The sequence below is a fragment of the Mytilus californianus genome, unplaced genomic scaffold, assembly GCF_021869535.1.
Source record: "Mytilus californianus isolate M0D057914Y unplaced genomic scaffold, xbMytCali1.0.p SCAF_4, whole genome shotgun sequence".
Taxonomy (NCBI): Eukaryota; Metazoa; Mollusca; class Bivalvia; order Mytilida; family Mytilidae; genus Mytilus; species Mytilus californianus.
In genome coordinates, this window is record NW_026262690.1 from 86,832,155 (window position 1) to 86,853,807 (window position 21,653).

General features: G+C 30.5%; 1 protein-coding gene across 6 annotated transcripts in view; it reads left to right on the forward strand.

Annotated features, from left to right (window-relative positions):
- LOC127738804 (centrosomal protein of 112 kDa-like) overlaps positions 1-20,871 on the forward strand; it is a 38,036-nt gene extending 17,165 nt beyond the window's left edge. For all 6 annotated transcript variants that reach the window (XM_052250179.1, XM_052250184.1, XM_052250181.1 and 3 more), the window contains 20 exons: positions 328-417; positions 1,119-1,218; positions 1,891-2,009; positions 2,495-2,638; positions 3,054-3,208; positions 4,319-4,448; positions 5,255-5,347; positions 5,956-6,015; positions 6,554-6,633; positions 7,092-7,227; positions 8,108-8,215; positions 9,013-9,195; positions 9,925-10,068; positions 10,656-10,742; positions 13,547-13,609; positions 14,498-14,550; positions 15,170-15,266; positions 15,886-15,975; positions 16,946-17,011; positions 19,761-20,871. In XM_052250179.1, coding sequence (XP_052106139.1) covers positions 328-417; positions 1,119-1,218; positions 1,891-2,009; positions 2,495-2,638; positions 3,054-3,208; positions 4,319-4,448; positions 5,255-5,347; positions 5,956-6,015; positions 6,554-6,633; positions 7,092-7,227; positions 8,108-8,215; positions 9,013-9,195; positions 9,925-10,068; positions 10,656-10,742; positions 13,547-13,609; positions 14,498-14,550; positions 15,170-15,266; positions 15,886-15,975; positions 16,946-17,011; positions 19,761-19,898 — 2,136 coding nt within the window. In that variant the 3' untranslated portion in view covers positions 19,899-20,871. The remainder of the gene's footprint in view (positions 1-327; positions 418-1,118; positions 1,219-1,890; positions 2,010-2,494; positions 2,639-3,053; positions 3,209-4,318; positions 4,449-5,254; positions 5,348-5,955; positions 6,016-6,553; positions 6,634-7,091; positions 7,228-8,107; positions 8,216-9,012; positions 9,196-9,924; positions 10,069-10,655; positions 10,743-13,546; positions 13,610-14,497; positions 14,551-15,169; positions 15,267-15,885; positions 15,976-16,945; positions 17,012-19,760) is intronic.
- The last annotated feature ends 782 nt before the right edge of the window (positions 20,872-21,653 follow it).

The following is a 21,653-nucleotide window of genomic DNA, read 5'->3' on the forward strand; positions in this document are numbered from 1 at the left end:
AAGTACCATTAAGTGTATTTAAAATTTAAAAAAAAATCCTTTTAAAATGAAGGGCAGATAATTATATTGAGTTTTGATAGGACAGTTTTTTTTTGTTTTTTTTTTAACTTTTCAAGAAAATAAGACCCATGACCCACTATTTTTATTTGATATTTAGGATGTATTTATGATAAATTTAGACACCCTAGCTACCTTAAAATTGTGTTTTCAACAAGTTAATATGGAATACAGTCCTTGTATTTTATAAATATTACTTTTGATACCCTTATTTATATTTCTTTGTAATGTCTTCCAAATTGAAAGCTTGGATACATTTAATTTCTGTAGAATATACAAATGAAGACCAAAATGCTGGAAGCCAGATTCCATGAAGAAAAATTAAAATTACAACAAAGACATGATGTCGCAGTTCAAAAGGTTAGTCTCATATGCATATTTATACCTATGTTAAGGTTTATGATAGATGTAAGCTTAAGTTACCTGATTTATTTCAACTTTATTTCATTTTTCAGTTGTAAAGTACAGTAAATGACAAAATTTTCACTCTGTTATATTTTTGCTGACTTCATATTCATGCAAATTGCACAAAATATTCCCTGTGCAAATAGTTAGTAGAAATAAACATACAATATTGATTTAAATGAAGAGCTTATCGGTCGTTGTGAAAATTTGATTACCCACAAAAAGTATGTGCATACAAAATGCAAAAGTATCCATGCTTTTAGTAAACATTTTGCACCACTATCCCAATATTAGGGGGATGGTTGGGCACCCACTAACATGTTTAACTATTTGCCAGTCCCAATTCAGCATCCTGTAATTCAGTGGCATTTCGTTCATTGTTTTTTACATACATCAGGCAGTTAGTTTTCTCGTTTGAATTGTTTTACATTTGTTAATTTGGGGCCTTTTATAGCTGACTATGCAGTTTAGGTTTTACCCGTTGTTGAAGGATGTACGGTGACCTATAGTTGTTAATTTCTGTATCTTTTGGTCTCTTTTGGAGAGTTGTCTCATTGGTCATTATTTTACAACTTCTTATTTTTATATATACCATCAAAACAAAAAGCTGTTCAGCCTTATTGAAATGTTTTATTGTAAGTCCTCTTGTGTTATAGATACTAGACAGGAAAAATACAGAAATTGAAGAATTAAAGGCTAATTACAGAGCTAAAGCTAAAGAGTTAGAAGATACTATTACAAAGTTGGAAAGAAAAAGTAAGTGTCAAAAGAGTTTTCTTGATAAATGTTTCGACAAGTTATGAATAAATTTAAGATCAACAAAAATCAACACTATATTTCTTTCAATAAATTACAAAAAAATTATGAATAGAAAACAAAGACAATCACTGGAAAGTTTCATTACATGAGACAGGCACTGACTTTCATCTGACAAGGTCAAACAAGGTTTTGGGTACTCAACTCTCTGCTATTTTTTCTCAATTAATGGTATAACAAAAATTACAGAGAAGAACATACAATAAAAATCATTCAGAAATGTACTTTTATATTCAATAATATTGGTATACACTAGTACAAGTAAAACACATGCAACTTTCATTCAACAATAAAATATACAAATTTTACTAAAGATGACCTACATATGGATATGTCTTATGATTGTTTTGTTTAGACATGCTTGTTGAAAGTAAGCCAATACTAAATAAAACTGTATCAAAGCATGCTCTTAGTTACTGAGTGCAAGGTCAGAGTATTAATTCTACTGGTATAGAAATTATTTTCCTTCACTCTAACCATGGCATCTTCAATCTTGTTACTTATAGACAAAAATGGAAAATCTTTCATATCTTATACCACTATTTTGTCGAAAGGTTAAAAGTCTGAAAACTTTTAAAAAAGAGCAGAAATGAATTGTCATTTGTTTTACAGTCCAGTCAGTTGTCAGAGATTCTCAGAATGTCAGAGAAACAAAAGATAAACAGATTGCTGAATTACGGAAAATGGTGGAAGATACTACAGAAAAACGCAAAAGCGATTTTGAGAGAAAAGTATGATTTCTACATTATGTTTTTAATTTGTTGGTTTTTTGTAACATCTTCAATTCATTTGTGTGTAGAAATTGTAAGTGAGAAATAATGGAAAATATTCTACATGAACTTATTTTATTTATTTTATTTTCTTTTAATCTTCCTTAATATAACTACCGTTCACAAGTTCTTAAACTTGAAGAACAATTATTAGTTTTTTCTGTTTTGATGCAACACAGGGTCAGAATATCCAGTTTAAGAAAAGCCCACCAAGAGAGATATCTTACTTTAGCATTGAAGATTCAATATCAAGGTTAATATAGGGATAGGACTGAGGACAGTAGTAGTATTACTTAGAAATAAAACCAGGAAATGTCATTATTTTAAAATTATATTCTTGATCTTATTGCATAGGAAACATGATTGATTTATTATGTTACTGAAAGAGGAAGATGTTTTACCTTTTTGCAGGAAATTTGATGTTTAGAGTTTTATTTTACTTTCAGTTAACAGATTTACAAACTGAATTTGAGCAAGAAAAGTTTGAAATGCAGAAACAACATACAAAGAATATCCAAGAGATCTTAGATGACACCAACGCAAGACTACAAAAAATGGAGAAGGAATACAGTCAACAGACTCAATCAACAGTAAGTTGATTATTGATTATACACCTAATGAATAGAATTTTAAAAACCAAAACCTTTCATGTGGTAACCAGTTTTCTTGGAACTGGTTAGTTTTGAGTTGTTCTATAGTAACCATAAATTTGATTATGTATTTTGCCTCTTGTTACACATCTATATGTGTCCGAGTGTTTCAAAATAAAGTATATTGTATTATTGTATTGAATTTAATCTATTCAATTAGTTGAATATTTGTAAGGTTTTGAATTTAATATTGCTCAGATTAAATCCCTTGCCTTAGATGACTTTTTTTTGATTTACCAGGGTTCCTTCCTTCTTAGCAACAATTTTAGTATTAACACCTGCCATTTTGAGATACTGTTATTTTTGTCAACACTTTTGTTCTTTGTTAGTTTAGCAAAAATATTTTAATTTTCAGACATCAATAATAAAAGAATTAGAAAGTAGACTCCACCAACTGTTAGCAGATTCAGAACAAACTGCTAAAGCCAAGACAAATTTAGAGAGAGAAAAGATTGATGTTGAGAGTAAACTAGACAGACTGTCGTCTGATTACAGTGATCTGAGGGATAGGTAATATATTTCATGGATATTCAATGATTTATGCTATATACAAAGTACATTTAAAATCTGTCTACAGTGGATTCATTATTATTCGTTGGTCATAAATTTTTGCAGATTCTGTGGGTAAAGATAACTTACACATTTAAATGTTTAACAAAACGTAAATTCTCATAGGCTTGTATATAAACTCTAGCAAAACAACGAAATCAAGTATCCACAAAAAATACAATTTTTTTTTTATCTACTAAAATTTGAATCCACAAAAATATGTGAATCCACAGAATATAGAATGCCTTTGGGAGAAAAGATTTTGTTTGGTTAAGACAATTGTTGGTTTACAAACGTTTATTTTAAAAACATTTGCTTTAAAAAAAATTAACTTGTATCTTTCTATATGATAATTTTCCATCTCACAGTAATCGATGAAAATGGGTTTTTACTGTGCATATTGCTATGTGTTTCTTTATTCTACATTGGCTAGAGGTATAGGGGGAGGGTTGAGATCTCACAAAACATGTTTAACCCCGCCGCATTTTTGCGCCTGTCCCAAGTCAGGAGCCTCTGGCCTTTGTTAGTCTAGCATGTTTTTTGATTTTAGTTCATTTATATGTTTTGGAATTTAGTGTGACGTCCATTTTCACTGGACTAGCACACAATTTTTTTTAGGGGCTAGCTGAGGACCACCTCCGGGTGCGGGATTTTCTCGCTGCATTGAAGACCCATTGGTGGCCTTTGGCTGTTGTCTGCTCTTTGGTCGGGGTTGTTGTCTCTTTGACATATTCCCCATTTCCATTCTCAATTTTATTTTCTCAGTCATGTAGAAAGAGAATGTGATGCCTTGGAAAATAGGAATAAATATTATTCATGTTTTGTTTTTTTCACACGATACACACTCAACTTATCTCAGGGGTGTCTACTTCAATTAGATGAGATGAGGTTGAGAACAGATGAACAAAAATGTATTTTGATACAAGATAAAGTAATCATACTACCAATTAAGTATAACTGTGAGGTCAATAGAACCTGTGACCAGATTAGGATGTTTTACATTTAAGAGACAGACTTAAATATGTGTTACTGGATAAGAAAAAGTACAACAAGAATGTCTATTTTTTACAGTCATAAGAATTTGGACAGAGAACATCAAAGAATGATAGAAGCTCATAACCAGGAGATGAGAACCATAAAGAATAAAACTGATGCTAGTCTGGAGTTTATGAAACAAGAGCATAACTTATCTTCTGCTAAGGTTTGTACGATCAGTTGAATCATTGGATGAAATAAGCTTCAATGTTAACATGTAGATTGTCAAATCCTTGTTGGAAGAGAATTTGGAATACTATAAATCAAATTATTTTTGCTGATACATTTTTCTGTTAAACCCTGGCAAGCTGACATTACAGAAATTTATTTCGCCAAATGAATTATTCATATTATAACCGTATAAAATATACTAAACTTTAGTTCTTTTGTATTTATTTTAATCTTTCCCAATCATGCATTCAAGCGCAAACACCAGAATTCATGTGGCGACAAATATGTTTTTCTAAAGTATTTGCCTTTTTGGCTGCGTTATGCTCTAAATGCATCCATTGGGTATTTCCCTAAGCTAAAATCTATCAAAATTTAAAACTGTCTTTAAGTTTGTACTATATACAGATTAAATCAATATTTAGGGAAATTGTAAGCATTTTCAGTGTTAAAGGTGTCCTTTTAAGGAAAAAAGAGAAACTACTAAACAGGATGAATTCATATTTGTTCAGCAGCTTGAAACTGTTGAGTTATAACATGTGAGCACTTTTCAAATCTTTCAGATACCTGCTTCCTGTTTGCTTATACTATGATTTTTTTTCATGACTCTCGTGGGTTGAAAAATAACACAAATATAAATATTCACGAATTTGTTAAACTTTGATCTTCCCTTATGTAATTACGTCAAGAAAATTTGAAAATCATGAAAATAAATCGATGGAAATTTGTAAGAAAGGGCTTTACACAAAATAAAGTATCCACGAAAATAAGTTGTTTTATAGTACATTGATTTGATATTTACAGGCCACAGATACTATATCAGATTTAGAACAGTCAGTTGATCAACTCAAGCGGTCACTGAAAGATGCAGAAGAACAAAGACAAAGACAAATAAGGGTATGTATCGAGATGTTCTAGCTACTGAAAGTTTTAATATATATTATTTCATGACTGCGACTAAAAATGTGGTAAGTTTTTTTTGTTTTTTTTTCTAGTTGTTGTTCGAGAATCATAGATTTATATGTCTTGAATATCTAAGACTTTTTTAAACACAGTGCTTCAATTAAGAATCCAAATGTATTTAAAATGATATAGAACTTTGGAGCATTTCTTTGTTTATTTTATGATTTAATGCTATTAAGGGTTTATTAATACTTGGTAAGTGACCGTTGAATGGTCTTCACATTATTTTTTGCCAAATTATGTTCTCTGGTGTTAAAAAATTTATTGATTATATATGTTGAATGTTGGATTTTAAAGAAATAAAGAGATTAAATAAATATATTTTATTTCAGTTCCTCTTGCATGATAAAAATATAATAATTTAAGTTTATATAAAGTTATTATTTCGAAAGTATAAATTAGTCCTTAATTTATTTCTCCAAAAATATATGTTTTTGCATCGTTAGATTGTACAGGCAGAAATTCTTATGTTTATCCGGTTTAAGGTTATACTTTTTTAATGTTGAGATATAATTTAGAATTTTTCATTTTTATTTCTTTAGGAAATGGAACAAGTACAGCAACAAGGAAAGATACATCTTGAAAACTTACATGATAAACAGGTAAGAATTCCTATGGTTTTCACGATATTTCATTAAAAGATGTCAGTCAATGGATTTGGACTATTCCATTTGAAGGATTGTTCAAAATCTCTCCTTGCCATGGGCCATTATTTTTGTTATTTTGGGACATGGATCAAATGTACAAATATCAAATGGAAAACCATCAATTACCAATAATCCATCTCCAAAAATTGAACTTCCCATAACTACCCTTAGATAAGACTGTCTTCTGCAACAGTTAAATATTATTGTATCTAAACCAAATTTTGTTTTTGAAGAAGTAAGTTTACTTGGTCCGATTTTTTTTATGCATCATGATATTACCATACACAGTTCCCAGTCAAAGCTTACAAGTTGTCTCCCTTTATAACATGTTAAAACTTAAAAGTTTTCAACTTGACTCCCTTTAATACATGTTAGAACTTAAAGCTTACAACTTCTCTGCCTTTATTACAAGTTAAAACTTAAAGTTTACAACTTGTCTCCCTTTATTACAGGTAAGAATTTAAAGCTTACAACTTGTCTCCCTTTATTACAGGTCAGAACTATGAAACTAGAAATGGAACATAGTGAACAGAGTCACCAGAAACAGGTTCATAAGTTAGAACAATCAATCAGGTAAGCTTATATTGTTACTTAACTTTTATGTAAACTCATTTGGTTATTCATACGATTATCATACTTAAGGGTATGTAATGCTGCTTTCCTCAAACATTATAAAAAGAAATTCACATAGGGAGTGAATTTGGGGATTTTCTTTTCACATGCAAAAACTTACTTTGGGTGATGCTTTGCTTGACGTCAATTTAAGCCAGAATGTTTTTGAAATTAAGAGTATTTTGTGAAAATCCAACAATATCAAAGTTATTATTTACAGCTTTGCTAAGGATTTATTTGAATGCAAAAGAAATGGTATAGATAATATAATTATATAATTTTTCCAGTGAATTTATGAAGCCAAGTAAGTCTGAAATACATGTACATACCTTTTACATTAGAACATCATGTTATCATTTTAGGGGGAAAAAAGTATTTGGTTTATATATTTTGTATATAATTTTTTTCTAAATTTGTAGGGAAAAAGAGGACGAAATAAAATCCCTACAAGAACAAAACAAACAACAGGCGGCTCAGTCTGAGAAGTCCTTGACCGATTTTAAAGGTCAAGTAGAGAAAAATCAGACCAGAATGTATGATGAAATGAAACAACAGGTATGTTTTACCAAATGACAAATTTACCTTATATTTATAAGCAAACATAATATTTTTTGTCTGTTTTTCTTCGGAAAATGATTATTGATGAAAAGTTCTGTAAACATTTTCTTAGTGTTGAAGGTCAAATGGTTGCCTATAATTACTTACATCCACTTCATTTGAACTTTGGTGGATAGTTGTCTCATTGGCAATCATACCACATCTCCTTATTTTTATATTTATCATACTCATCTATGTTTGGGCTGACACCATCTATGTTTGGGCTGACATCATTTGTTTAGGATAAAACAATCATGTTTGCAAAATAAGACAGAAAAAAATTGTTTATCAAGTAAATAAAAATTTACAAACTTTGTAAAACTGTACAATATTTTGGTACTACTCAGCATTAAAACTTTAACATTTTTTTCTCTAAGATTGTAAGGTTTAGAAAGCCCCTTTCTTAAAAAAAAAACCTATTATTTTGCTGAATAAAAAAAAAAAGCAAAAATCATTTATAATGCATTAGTTCTAGGGACTATTAAAGTTTTGTTTTGATTTGACTTTTGGAGTTTGATATAAATGTTTTATATGTGTTCCCTTCGATTTGAATTTTTACAAAAGTTGTATTTTAGAATTTATTAATTACTATTGAAGCTTGCCTCAAAGTGTTTGGTTATATTATTTAAGAATAAAAAAATAGGGTTGAAATAATGATATTGCAACAAATGACAACCTCTGAATTACATGCTCCTGACTTGGGACAGGCACATACAGAATGTGGCAGGGCTAAATATGTTTGCTGGGGCCAAACCTTCCAATATGATTTTTTTGAATAAGTTAAGAAGTATTAGAATAATTAACAATTTAATTGATTTTAAATTTACTTTTCATTTAGATGGAAAGGGTAGAAGCAGATTTGAACAAATCAAAACAAGTTAGAGAAAAACAAGCAAGAGAATTCCAGAAACAGTTAGATGATGAACGAGACCAGCATGAAAGAAGGGTAAGTCTTTCAGTGAAATATATCAATACTTTTTATTCCACCATCCGTACGTATGTCCCAAAATCGGTTTCCATTCTCTCACTTAAGTTTGCTTCAACCAAATGTTATGAAACTTATAGACAATGCTTATTACCACAAAACACAGATGAAGTTTGACTTTGGGTAGCGTCACTTTTACAATTCTCCACTTATGCCCCTTTATAACATTATATGGAAGCGGGGGCGTCATCTGTGTCCCATGGACACATTCTCCATTTATTTATGATAATCATATACTGTGGATTTTGTTTATTTTTGATGGTACCAATTTTTGTGCATAGAGGATACATGTATTTGATTTAATGGTTTTGCTGAAGTCTGCAAACATGCCTATGGAAAATTTGTATTTCGTTAAACATTTAATTTGGTTGTTCACCTATACCCACGAAAATTGGTACCCAATGAATAATAACGAATCCACAGTACATGCAATAGTAATAAAAAAATCTTGGTCTTTTAAGCATATTTTTATAGAGTTAAATGAAGTAGAGAGGCAGAGAAAATGGATTCTAAAAAATTTTTATAAACTGACCTCAAAACTAAGATTGTAAGGTAGAGCTTGTCAACTGAAAAATTGAACTTACAGAATGGAAGGTTACATCTATTGAAGAAATGCATTTTACAGCGTAGCTTCCCCCTAAAAAAAATCTAGGCACTGCACTATAGATTCAAAAACGTGAATCCACCAGAATTTTCTCAAGACCACATACTTACATATCAGAATGATTGTTCTAAAACTGTATTTTATTTTCCAACAGGAAGTAGAATTAAAGATGTCGTTAGAACAGGAGAAAGCTCAATACATGAAAGAGTTCCATCAACAGAAAGAAATGGTCCTCACTGAACATGACAGAGAAATAGACACAATGAAAGAACAACATAGAAATGAAGTATACGATGTAGAATGTAGGTTTAAAGAGAAACAAGATAAAGACTCAAAGGTAGCATTATTTCTTTGTATTATTATAGCATTATATATTATTAATGGTAAAATAACTAATTAAATATAGAAAAAATATTCAACGAGTGACCGAACAACACATTTATTCATGAATATGCATAGCGCATGATCTAATTATCTGTGTTGTTTGGTCACGAGTTGAATATTTTTTCGATATTTTGATTTTCGGATTAATTATTTTTTTACTTTATTGGCCGTGATGGACTTTTATAGAAATAAAGGTTAAAATGAATGGAACTATATCTTTTTCTACGCATTCTCAGTTGTTTTGATGCAATGTCATCAACAACCTATTGTCAACACCCATTGTTGTATGACGTTAAAGGAGTGAAATTATCAGTTTTATTTCACATGTGATTCATTGCAACCAATGTAATAAGTTATATATATTGTTAATTGATTGATATTTATCATTTCACTGATTGATTGATAGTTGCTTTGTATCATATCATAAAAGAATGGGTTAATTGCAGTAAATATGTGTAAATATCTATTTCATTTTTTATTCTATTAAAAACTGTCACATTTCTATTGGTTTTTGTTATACTTCTCCATAATGAAATTTGACGGCACTACTTATAAAGAAATTTTTTATACATAAACATGGATGTCTGATATATAAAAAAATAATAATTTTTGGTTGTTTTTAATCAAAATTGACATTATTAATTATTAAAACACACTATTAACATACACAATTTTTTAACAGAAAATTCATATGATGGAAAAACAAATCCAGGAATTAAGGGAAGAAGTTGTACAAGCTAATCAACTACGCAAACAACAGCTTGTAGAACTGGGATTGTTAAGAGAGGAGGAAAAACAAAAAATGCAGAGAGACCATGAGGCAGAGGTTTGTCTTCTACAAATTTGTACTGTTATTAAAATTTTTTTGACTAATTAAAGATGTTTTGTTACAGATAGTTGAAATAATAGCATTTTATGAAATTTAAATTTTTTGTAAGGCAATATAATCAATTGTTCAAAATAATGGAAAAGAGATATGCCAGTGTGCATACTTCTATGATGTTAGTATTTAAAGATAACTTCCAGTTTGTGTAGGATATTAATGCACAGATTAGGTAAAAACGTAAGAAAAGTAAAAAAAGGTAAAGGAAGCATTTCTTGGTTTAAAGACGTATTTTTGAATAATAAAAAGAATGAAATGGTTGCCAGGCATTGATTTTCATTACATTTCTAGGGGGAATTCCCAAGAGGTTACAAAATATTAAGGAAAAGTTGAAAATGTGAACAGATATCCTGGAATCTAATTACCTGTTGTTTTAATCATCCTTTTTTTTTTGGCTTTTATATTAATTTCATTTATGATTTGAGGGTTGCAAAATTTGATAAATATAGAATAAGGACAGACATGACTTCTTTTTTTAAGAAATGTAATCATTTGTTCAGACATTTTTCTTCAATCAATTTTATTAATAGGTTTCTAAACTGAGATCAGAGATGGAGCAGCAACGACTAGAATTACAGAAATCACACAGCACAGAGTTAGAGAAAATGTTAGAAAAGGTAATTACCTATATTGATAAGTCAGAAATAAATGACATGTTTCTAATGCTGAAAAGTCAGACAGGATTAAGCAAATAGTTCATGACAAAGAGAGCCGTATGGCAGTTTTTAGAACAAGAACAGGCTGTCATTTAAAAAAAAGGAATATGAACTTGAAGCAAATCTGAGTGGCAATGTCATTTACAAATGATCCTATTTACAATAAATTATAAACAGCAATACAAAACTGAATTCGAAAATAAATATTGTGTTCCTTCATTTTTAAACACCCGTTTACGGGACATATTATGGTATACCGTTATCCGTCTGTCCGTCCGTCCATCGCCTACATGTTGGACTATAACACTTAATCTAATTTGCATTAAACTTTGGTGAATTGTTTATATCTATTGATGGGAGCTCCCTTTGGATTTTTATAAATTTTAGATTTTGTGTTTACCAGTTATGGGGTTTTATTCATTAAAAAAGGGTGATTTTACACTTTTCAGACAATATCTAAAAAACACTTTTACCAATTTGCAAGAAAGTTTGGTGACTTGTTTATATCTATTGATGTGAGCTCCCTTTCGATTTTAATGAATTTTATATTTTACGTTTCCGAGTTATGGTTTTTTGTCGAGCCTTCGACTTTAGTCGAAAAAGCGAGACATAGCGATCCTAAATTCCGTCGTCGTCGTCGGCGGCGTCCACAAATATTCACTCTGTGGTTAAAGTTTTTGAAATTTTAATAACTTTCTTAAACTATCTTGGATTTCTACCAAACTTGGACAGAAGCTTGTTTATGATCATAAGATAGTATCCAGAAGTAAATTTTGTAAAAATAAAATTCCATTTTTTCCGTATTTTACTTATAAATGGACTTAGTTTTTCTGCCGGGAAATATTACATTCACTCTGTGGTTAAAGTTTTTAGAATTTTAATAACTTTCTTAAACTATCCTGGGTTTGTACCAAACTTGGACAGAAGCTTGTTTATGATCATAAGATAGTATCCAGAAGTAAATTTTGTAAAAAAATAAATCCATTTTTTCCTTATTTTACTTTTAAATGGACTTAGATTTTCTGCCAGGAAACAACACATTCACTCTGTGGTTAAAGTTTTTAAAATTTTAATAACTTTCTTATACTATTTTGGATTTGTACCAAACTTGGACAGAAACTTGTTTATGATCAAAAGCTAGTATCTAGAAGGAAATTTTGTAAAAAAATAAATCCATTTTTTCCGTATTTTACTTTTAAATGGACTTAGATTTTCTGCCAGGAAACAACACATTCACTCTGTGGTTAAAGTTTTTAGAATTTTAATAACTTTCTTATACTATTTTGGATTTGTACCAAACTTGGACAGAAGCTTGTTTATGATCAAATGCTAGTATCTAGAAGGAAATTTTGTTTTCTTCCAGTTAACATTACATTCAGTCTGCAGTTAAAGTTTTTAAACATTTATTAGATTCATAAACTATCCTGGATTTTTACCAAACTTGGACAGAAGCTTCTTACAATCAAAAGATAGTTTCAAGAGGAATATTTTTATTGATTTACTTCCTCATTTTTGTTGAGCCTGCGATTAACAGAAAAAGTAGGCGAGACACTGGGTTCCGCGGAACCCTTACGAATTTTTTTTCATTAAAAAAGGGTGCGTTTCCAGTTTTTGGACAATAACTCAAAAACTCTTTGAGCAGTTTTCATGAAACTTTGGTGAATTGTTTATATCTATTGACGTAAGCTCCCTTTTTGTCGAGCCTTCGACTTTAGTCGAAAAAGTGAGACATAGCGATCCTACATTCCGTCGGAGCATCGTCGTCGTCGTTGTCGTCGGCGGCGTCCACAAATATTCACTCTGTGGTTAAAGTTTTTGAAATTTTAATAACTTTCTTAAACTATCCTGGATTTCTACCAAACTTGGACAGAAGCTTGTTCATGATCATAAGATAGTATCCAGAAGTAAATTTTGTAAAAAAATAAATCCATTTTTTCCTTATTTTATTTTTAAATGGACTTAGATTTTCTGCCAGGAAACAACACATTTACTCTGTGGTTAAAGTTTTTAAAATTTTAATAACTTTCTTATACTATTTTGGATTTGTACCAAACTTGGACAGAAGCTTGTTTATGATCAAAAGCTAGTATCTAGAAGGAAATTTTGTTAAAAAATAAATCCATTTTTCCGTATTTTACTTTTTTTAATTTTTTGTTTTCTTCCAGTTAACATTACATTCAGTCTGCAGTTAAAGTTTTTAAACATTTATTAGATTCATAAACTATCCTGGATTTTTACCAAACTTGGACAGAAGCTTCTTACAATCAAAAGATAGTATCAAGTGGAATATTTTTATTGATTTACTTCCTCATTTTTGTTGAGCCTGCGATTAACAGAAAAAGTAGGCGAGACACTGGGTTCCGCGGAACCCTTACGAATTTTTGGTTTTTATCAATTTTAGATTTTACGTTTCTGAGTTATGGGATTTTATTCATAAAAAAGGGGTGATTTTCCAGTTTATGGACAATAACTCAAAAGTGCTTTGAGCAGTTTTCATGAAACTTTGGTGACTGGTTTATGTCTATTAAAGCAAGCTCCCTTTAGTTTTTTATAAATTTCTGATACGACATTGGGGAGTTATTGAACTTTGTTCTTTGAAAAAGCAACGGACGTATCATGCGCTCATGGCACAGCTGTTTATTAGAATTTTCATGTTTATTTCACCTCTTTATTTACATTTTGTATAGTTTCATACTCACTACTGCAAATTTTATAGAAATTCCTTCCTAAATTAAAATATTTACACCATGATATTTATGTTTTAGACCAACAATAGACTTAAGGATATAGAAAGAGAATATAATGAACGAGGAAACCGAGCAGCTGAGGTAAGGATTATTCAATATGAATTGCATGATTTCTTATAAAAGATTTTAGAAAACTTAGTGTAAAAGTTTTTTTACTGATTTGAGTGCACATATCATAAGTTTCTTGAATAACTTTCATCAAGTATAATACTTTTAAGATCATCAATCAAAAAAGAGTAAATAAAACAGCCAAAATATATATAGACCTATTTGGAGTGAAATTTTATGAAGGAATTACGCTAGTTGACACGAGGTCAATTTGTTTGAATGGCGTTATTGAACAATCAACTCTTACTGTTACCTAATATCATTGTGACATTGGAAAATATACCGGAGAATGCACAAATGTGAAAGTCGTCTATCAAAGAGATATAAGAAGATGTGTTATGAGTGCCAATGAGACAACTCTCCATCCAAGTCATAATTTGTAGAAGTAAACCATTATAGGTCAAAGTACGGCCTTCAACACAGAGCCTTGGCTCACACTGAACAGCAAGCTATAAAGGGCCCCAAAAATGACTAGTGTAAAACCATTCAAACATGAAAACCGACAGTCAAAATCTATTTAAAAAACGAGAAACAAGAAACACTTATGAACCACATCAACAAACGACAACCACTGAACATTAGGTTCCTGACTTAGGACAGGTGCAAACAAATGCAGCGGGTTTAAACGTTTTAATATGTGCCAACCTTCACCCTACCTGAAACAATAGTGTAACATCACAACATAGAAAGACACACTATAAAATATCAATTGAAATGGCATAACTCAATCAAAGTCAACTTGAACATAACTTAATAGTATTTTAAATTTTGTCATGCATAGTTCACAAACATTTTAAAAATATCAATTTATCTTATTCATGAATATATTTTAATTGAGAACTTTATTTTCTAAATTTTCAGACAATTAATGAGCTGCAGAACACAATAAGTCATCTTAGGGATGAAATCAAAAGGTATGCAACTATCTTTATCTGTAATAATTTATCCCTCTTCAATATTTTACATATTCTGTTTCAAAAATTGCTTGAATAAATAATTTAGTTTTTGTTGCTTATCTTTCTTCTTTTAGCTTTTTTCTGTTAATCTTCTTTATTTTATCTTTATCTGTATATTTTCTTGCTTTTGGCTTTTTTGTTTATCTTCCTTCTTTTAGCTTTTTTATTTGTCTTCTTTATTTTAGCTTTATCTGTTCATCTTCCTTCTTTAAGCTATTTTGTTTATCTTCCTTCTTTTAGCTTTTTTATTTGTCTTCTTTATTTTAGCTTTATCTGTTCATCTTCCTTCTTTAAGCTATTTGTTTATCTCCTTCTTTTAGCTTTTTTCTGTTTATCTTCTTTATTTTAGCCCTTAATTGTATATCTTCCTTCTTTTTTTAAAATTGACTTTTTACTGGTTCAGGAAATTAAAATACAAAGTATTTTATAAAGATATAACCAAGTGTTTCTTCGGATATTTTTGTGTGAATAAATATGTAATCATATTTGGTTATTTTAAATCTGTGATTTTGACCATCAAACCTGAAAAATAGCTTTAAGTTGATGAAAATTGTATTCAAATTGATTTTTTTTGCAGGATTAAAGAATCTGGAGATAAGAAATTGAAAGATACGACTACAAAACAGGAAGATGACAGAAGGAATATGAAGAAAAACTACACTACTAATTTAGAGGTAAAAAATTGTTTAATTATTTTTTTAGTTATGTTTAGAAATGTATAGCGTTTATATATAGATTTTAGGGATGAGTTCAGCGGAATACTACATTTCTCTACTTAAAATTATACATTTTTAGAAAAAAATACCAGATTTGTTTAAATCCTATCATATATTGGAAAATTTAACTTGTAAGAATGTAATTTCAGTGATCGAATCTCTTACTTCAATGATATTGGTCAAATATTGGGACCTTTTCTAGAAATGTGCAAAAAATTTAGTTTGACATTTGTTGCCATAGATTTTTTTTCCCATGCTGTCACTGAAGTAATATCATTCAGTAATTAATTGAACTTCTGCAAATAAAGAGTTCAGAACATGCAAACCACATGTTATAAGAATCAGCAACTGGTTTGCAAAGATTTAAATTTTTGCAGAATTAAAGGACAGATATGGAGGAAATATTTGATTAATATAATGCATTTTAACAGTCATTGCAGTACACTATAGTTAAACTAGGTATACCTTCACCAGTTGTTCTCAAAGAATGATTTGTTTGAACTAAAAGTATTACATAAAATTAGATAAATGTGCTGCAATAAATTTATTCTGAAATTTTCATATATTGTTTCTTTAGAGCATGAGGAAAGATAATGAATCCCAACACAACAGAAATAGAACATTAGAGAGACGAATAGAACAGATGGAGGCAGATCATGAGGAAAAGGTAATTGTGACATTCGATTGGAGATTATTTCAAACTGGATATGACTAAAAGGAGATTTGTGGTTACTGGTATATGTCAATACAACAGCAATGTAACAATAAAAAAAAACAACATCTAGAGGTCAACATACAGTCTTCAACAATAGACAAGGGTCTGAATTGGGTTTACAGAATAGAACATAATGGGCAAAAAGTGCAGAATAAATGGCTAAAATAATAAAGAATAGAGAAAAATAGGCCAAAAAAATTGGTTTACAAATTTAAGGAATAAAGAAATGAAGGACCCCATCCAGACCCTCATAGACAGGTTCTATATCATATGTAAAGCTCTAAATCTGAATTCATGTTTTTTGGGAGATAACTTTATACTATAGATTCTACCACTGCATCGAGTGTGGTATGATAGTTCAGAAGTTTTGATTTTATTTGATAATATTGCAGAGCAAATTGCTTCTTTCCTATAGAATTAATTATGATAACTATGTATGTTGGGTTGAGACTTTTTTGGTTGGTTGGTTGGGGGAGTTGGGAGGGGGGTGTCGGTGCCCAAGTGATCTAAGTAGTCGAACTACTGTATCACTAGCCTGTCAACATTGAGGTTGTGAGTTTGAATCGTGCACATGGCAGGTGCACTCGACTCCAATCTTAATTGACTAGGATTGTCAGTTTTCCTACCGAAGGTCATGGTTCTCTCTGGGCACTCTTGCTTTCTCCACCAATAAAAACTTGACTGCCACGAAGTGACACAGTAGTGCTGAAAGTGGCGCTAAATATCAATCAATCAATCAATCTTTGGTTGGGATAATAAAGGCTGCTAACAAATCCAAGGAGAAAATAGCACACAATTAGAAAATGAGGTCATAGGGTAAAAAGATCTATTGTATTTTTTTTTCCCCTTATTGTGAGAATACTAGGAAGTTCAGTTTTAGTCAAACACTAGCAAATTAATAATAATATTTTGTGTACTTCAGGTAACCCAGTTGAAGTTAGCATTTGAGGAGAAAATGAGAGGATTAATGCCATCATCAGTCAGACAGGTTAGTTATTATCATAGATTTCTAAAAAAAAAAGATTTAGAAATGCTGCTGCAGATTCATGTACTGTGGATGTACTTATTTTTTGTGTTTTCATGGATATTTGATTTCATGATTTCAAAATGTCTGTGTACATGCTTATAGAAAATTTGTACTTTGTTCTAAATTGATATTGGTGGTTTTCCTGTACACTCCATTTGTATGAAAAATGGTATATCACAAATAATAGTCCACAGTAAGAGCTAAAAATATTTTTTTTTAAAATCAGTAATTGAATGTAAATTCTATGTATAGGATGGATGGCTGTTTAACGTCCAGTGGCAAACAATGCATATTCAGGACGAGGAAAGTCGATGTAAATATTGAAATGTGTTGTAATATACCTTATTAGCAATATGTTATTATAAGAAGAAAGTGTGCAACATTTTTTCATCATCATCATTTCATCACCATTTGTTCATCTTGCACACTTTGTTGTCAATAATAATTGTTATGGTTATCGTCATTTAAAAAAAAAATACACCTGGTTTTAGCAATCACATTGTTTTGTTTCTGTCCTTGCAACGAATTTGGTAAAAAATACATGCATGATTTGATATGTTTAATTTGGCAGTTATGGAAATTTCAAATAAAAGTCAAACATGCAAAATTCTTTGTTTCAGGTGGATACTGGATTTGTGTTTTATCTATTCTTGGTCTTTGTTTGTTTTTATGATTTGCTAAATACTACTTAGTTTAGGTAATTTTCTGATGTGATGGCAAATGCACTATTGTTTAAACTGGCACATGTTTTAAATTGGGGATGATGAGAGGTGCTTTACATATGTCTAATCATATGATATGCATATTCATATTCAAAATGTCAAAGTGTTACTAAGATATGAGTATGCCCTGCTTTGTACTAGACTGACATGCTCAGCTTGATTTTGGAAAAGGTAATAGTTGGCAGGAAGACATGTCACCCTTTCAAGACACATTATTCTGACTTAGAGCTACCAGTGTTTTCTCTTACCCCTAAATATTGCATGCTTTCAGGAGAAGCAAAAAATACCAATTTTAGATTCTGATCTGTTTAGTCATTTAAACTATGAGTTTGCTATATTTTAGGCAGTAATTTAGGAGTTTAATTTGGGCCAGTTTGAGTAATGCAGAATTATGGATAGAGATAGCAAAAACAAATATCGTTAATTTTTAGGGTCCTCAAGGGTTTCTAGGGAAAGGAACATTTCAACCTCAAAATAAAGGGTCATTAGTTATAGAAATTGAAAACCATGAAATCAGACTAAGCAAATATGAATCAATTTCCATCTTTCTTTTTACCTGAATATCAATAAATATTCTATTAATATTGTCAAAACACTTCACATTCAGATTCTTATGAACTTTAAGACTGACAATTATTTTGAAGGGCTGATCAACAAATATGAATTTTATTTCATTGAAAGAGTCCAATCATTGTAAATATGTGGAATTGCCTTTTCCATTTGTTCATTGTGAGCAGCACTCCAATGTCTGCTTAAGTTTATATCTTATTTTTTAGAGTTTGTTGCTTATTTTTTTCTCATAAGTCTTCTTTAGATAGAGCAAAAGAAACAGAGTGGGCAGGGTTCCGCACGCACACCCTTTTCCATCTTGTGACACTGTCATGGAATACTAGTTCCATTCAATTATAAGATTAGTTCAAAATGGTAGAAATATTCTAGAATATTATTTCCTCTGGGTGAAATATTACAGTATTTGTTCCTGACAGAATAAAGGGTATAGAATATTTATTCCAATAGGAATAGATATCATAGTATTGTTTATAACAAAGTTTCCCAAGGAACTTCTGTACCAGTAAGAGGAACAAATATATGCTGACAACCATTCCCACTTTGGAAAAGCGGAAAAAGCAAAATCAGTTGAGTCAAAATGTGAAAATGCTTTATAAGATATGTATGCTATTTTGATTTGAACAGTAGTGAAGTACGTTTTAGTCATCAGTTGATTTGTAGTTTCACTTTAGTGATATGGACAGGTTGAATATGACACTGTGTTTGTTTGGTTTTCCACTCATCATCATTTTCATAGTTGAATTTTATAAATTGGTGTTGCACACTTTCAAATTTTGTAATGTACCCATTGACAAAAATGTATATGAAATATTTCTGCTTATCCTTAAAACTACTAAGCAAATTGAGTATGTCTTTTATTTTAGTTAATTGAGTTTTATATTTTTTGAATGGATGAATGTATTTTGTCTATCAGAATAAATATAGACTCTTTTTTACAGTTTACCTTATTAACATGAAATACCTTCTGAATTTGAATGAGATTTCCAAGGAGTTTTATTAAAATTACAGATCCTTTCATTGTTAATTTGAAGCATGCCGAGAAACAACTGCTCCTAGATAAATGGTTTTTAATTTTTTTTTCATTCTGGTCATGCTTTCAATTGGCCATAAAAGGTTCTTTCACATTGTACTGTAAATTCAGAAATGATTGTGTGCATTTATTATTGCATTTTTGAAGACTGAACAAAAATGCAAGATTAATTATTGTGATTTCAGGAAAAGCTTCATACAGATATATGTATCAGATGTCAGAATGCAAGTTCTTATTTTGGCATTACTCACCCAGTGGCAATATTCCGTATTATTGAAAACCTCCCAATAATTTCTGATCTTACAGTATTTGTATTCTATACTTATGCATAACACAAGGCATATTGACAATTTACAGACTTATTTTTATTTTTGTTTTTCTCTTTCAGGAGTTGGAAGACACCATTGACTCTTTGAAGTCACAAGTGAACTCATTACAACAGAAATCATTAGTTCTACAGGAGGACCTAGATTTGCGGAACCAGTACCCACAATTCTCAGCTAGTTCGCCAATCAAAGCATTATGACAGGGTCATGACCCACAATAAACTAAGCAATATCTGTGATATTATTGTATGCTCAGGCTACAACACTACGAAAAGTCATCCAACATAGAGTAGTAGACATATAAACAAAACTGGTATCCTGTTTTATATCTAGCATTGCTCATTGTTATCAGAATCCAGTTTTGTTCAGAATTATTTTCAGACAAGACATATCTAATAAAAGAATCATTTCCGGACTTGAACTGGGTGTTGATTTGTCAGATATGTCAGTGTGATGAAATGAAAGGGTATAATGGAATGTACTTGTGAAGAAGTTGTGTTTGGTTTAATATATGCAATCATGAATGGGCTGAAAAGAAAGTTTGAAATTTATTCCACATCTTCATGATCTTGCCATATATAAAATGCCAGTACAAAACATTTTTATTTTGAGTTTTGAAAAAAATTTTGAGAATGACAGAGTAAATGTAAAATAATATTGAATTACAAGTCTTTCTGATTTCCATTGTTTGAAAGATTTTCAGTAGTTGACAAAAACAACAGCTTGTTTTAAATTAATTTTGTTATATTTTAATATTATTTTGTTAGCTAGATAATTATATATTTTACATTTGTATATTACCATTTGTGCCATTGTTTATTTATTCTCTTTGTAAATAACAGCCATTCACTGCCGTTATAAAGTATAAATATATAATTCAGAAAGATTCTATCGATTTTATTTTTTTATTCCATTATTGCAGAAAGGATGATTTTGTATTATATATCATTTGAATGTATTATTCCGTTATCATATAAAAGAACAAACTTCTCTTAATTCAGTGTTTTATTCCATTATCTAATGAAAGGATGAATTTTCATACATTTCAACATTTTAATACGACCGCAAAAAAATTTTGCAGTCTTATATTGGTATGACGTTGGCGTCGTCGTAGTCGTCGTCCAAAGACACATTGGTTTTCGCACTCTAACTTTAGTTCAAGTGAATGGATCTCTATGAAATTTTACCATAAGGTTCAATACCACAAAAGAAAGGTTGGGATTCATTTTGGGGGTTATGGTACCAACAGTTAAGGAATAAGGGGCCAAAAATAAGCATTTTTGTAACTTCCAGACATAACTTGTGTGTTAGTGTATGGATCTCTCTGACATTGTACCACAAGGTTCCATATCACAAAGGGAATGCTGGGATTGATTTTGGGGGTAATTGCCTCAAAATTTTAGGAATTAGGGGCCAAAAAAGGGGCAAAAAACAAGCATTTTTCTAGTTTCATGACAATAACTTGTGTGTAAGTGTATGGATCTTTCTGAAATTGTACTACAAGGTTCCATATCAGAAAGGAAAAGCTGGAATTGAGTTTGGGGGTAATTGCCCAAAACGTTTAGGAATAAGGGTTCAAAAATAAGCATTTTTCTAGTTTCCAGACAATAACTTGTGTTCAAGTGTATGGATCTCTCTGAAATTGTACTGCAAGGTACCATACCACAAAGGGAAGGCTGGGATTGATTTTGGGGGTAATTGCCTCAAAATTTTAGGAATTAGGGGCCAAAAAGGGGCAAAAAACAAGCATTTGTCTAGTTTCAGGACAATAACTTGTGTGTAAGTGTATGGATCTTTATGAAATTGTACTACATGGTTCCATGTCACAAAGGGAAAGCTGGGTTTGAGTTTGGTGGTAATTGCCCTAATCATTTATGAATTTGGGGCCAAAAAGGGGCAAAAAAACAAGCATTTTTCTAGTTTCCAGACAATAACTTGTGTTCCAGTGTATGGAT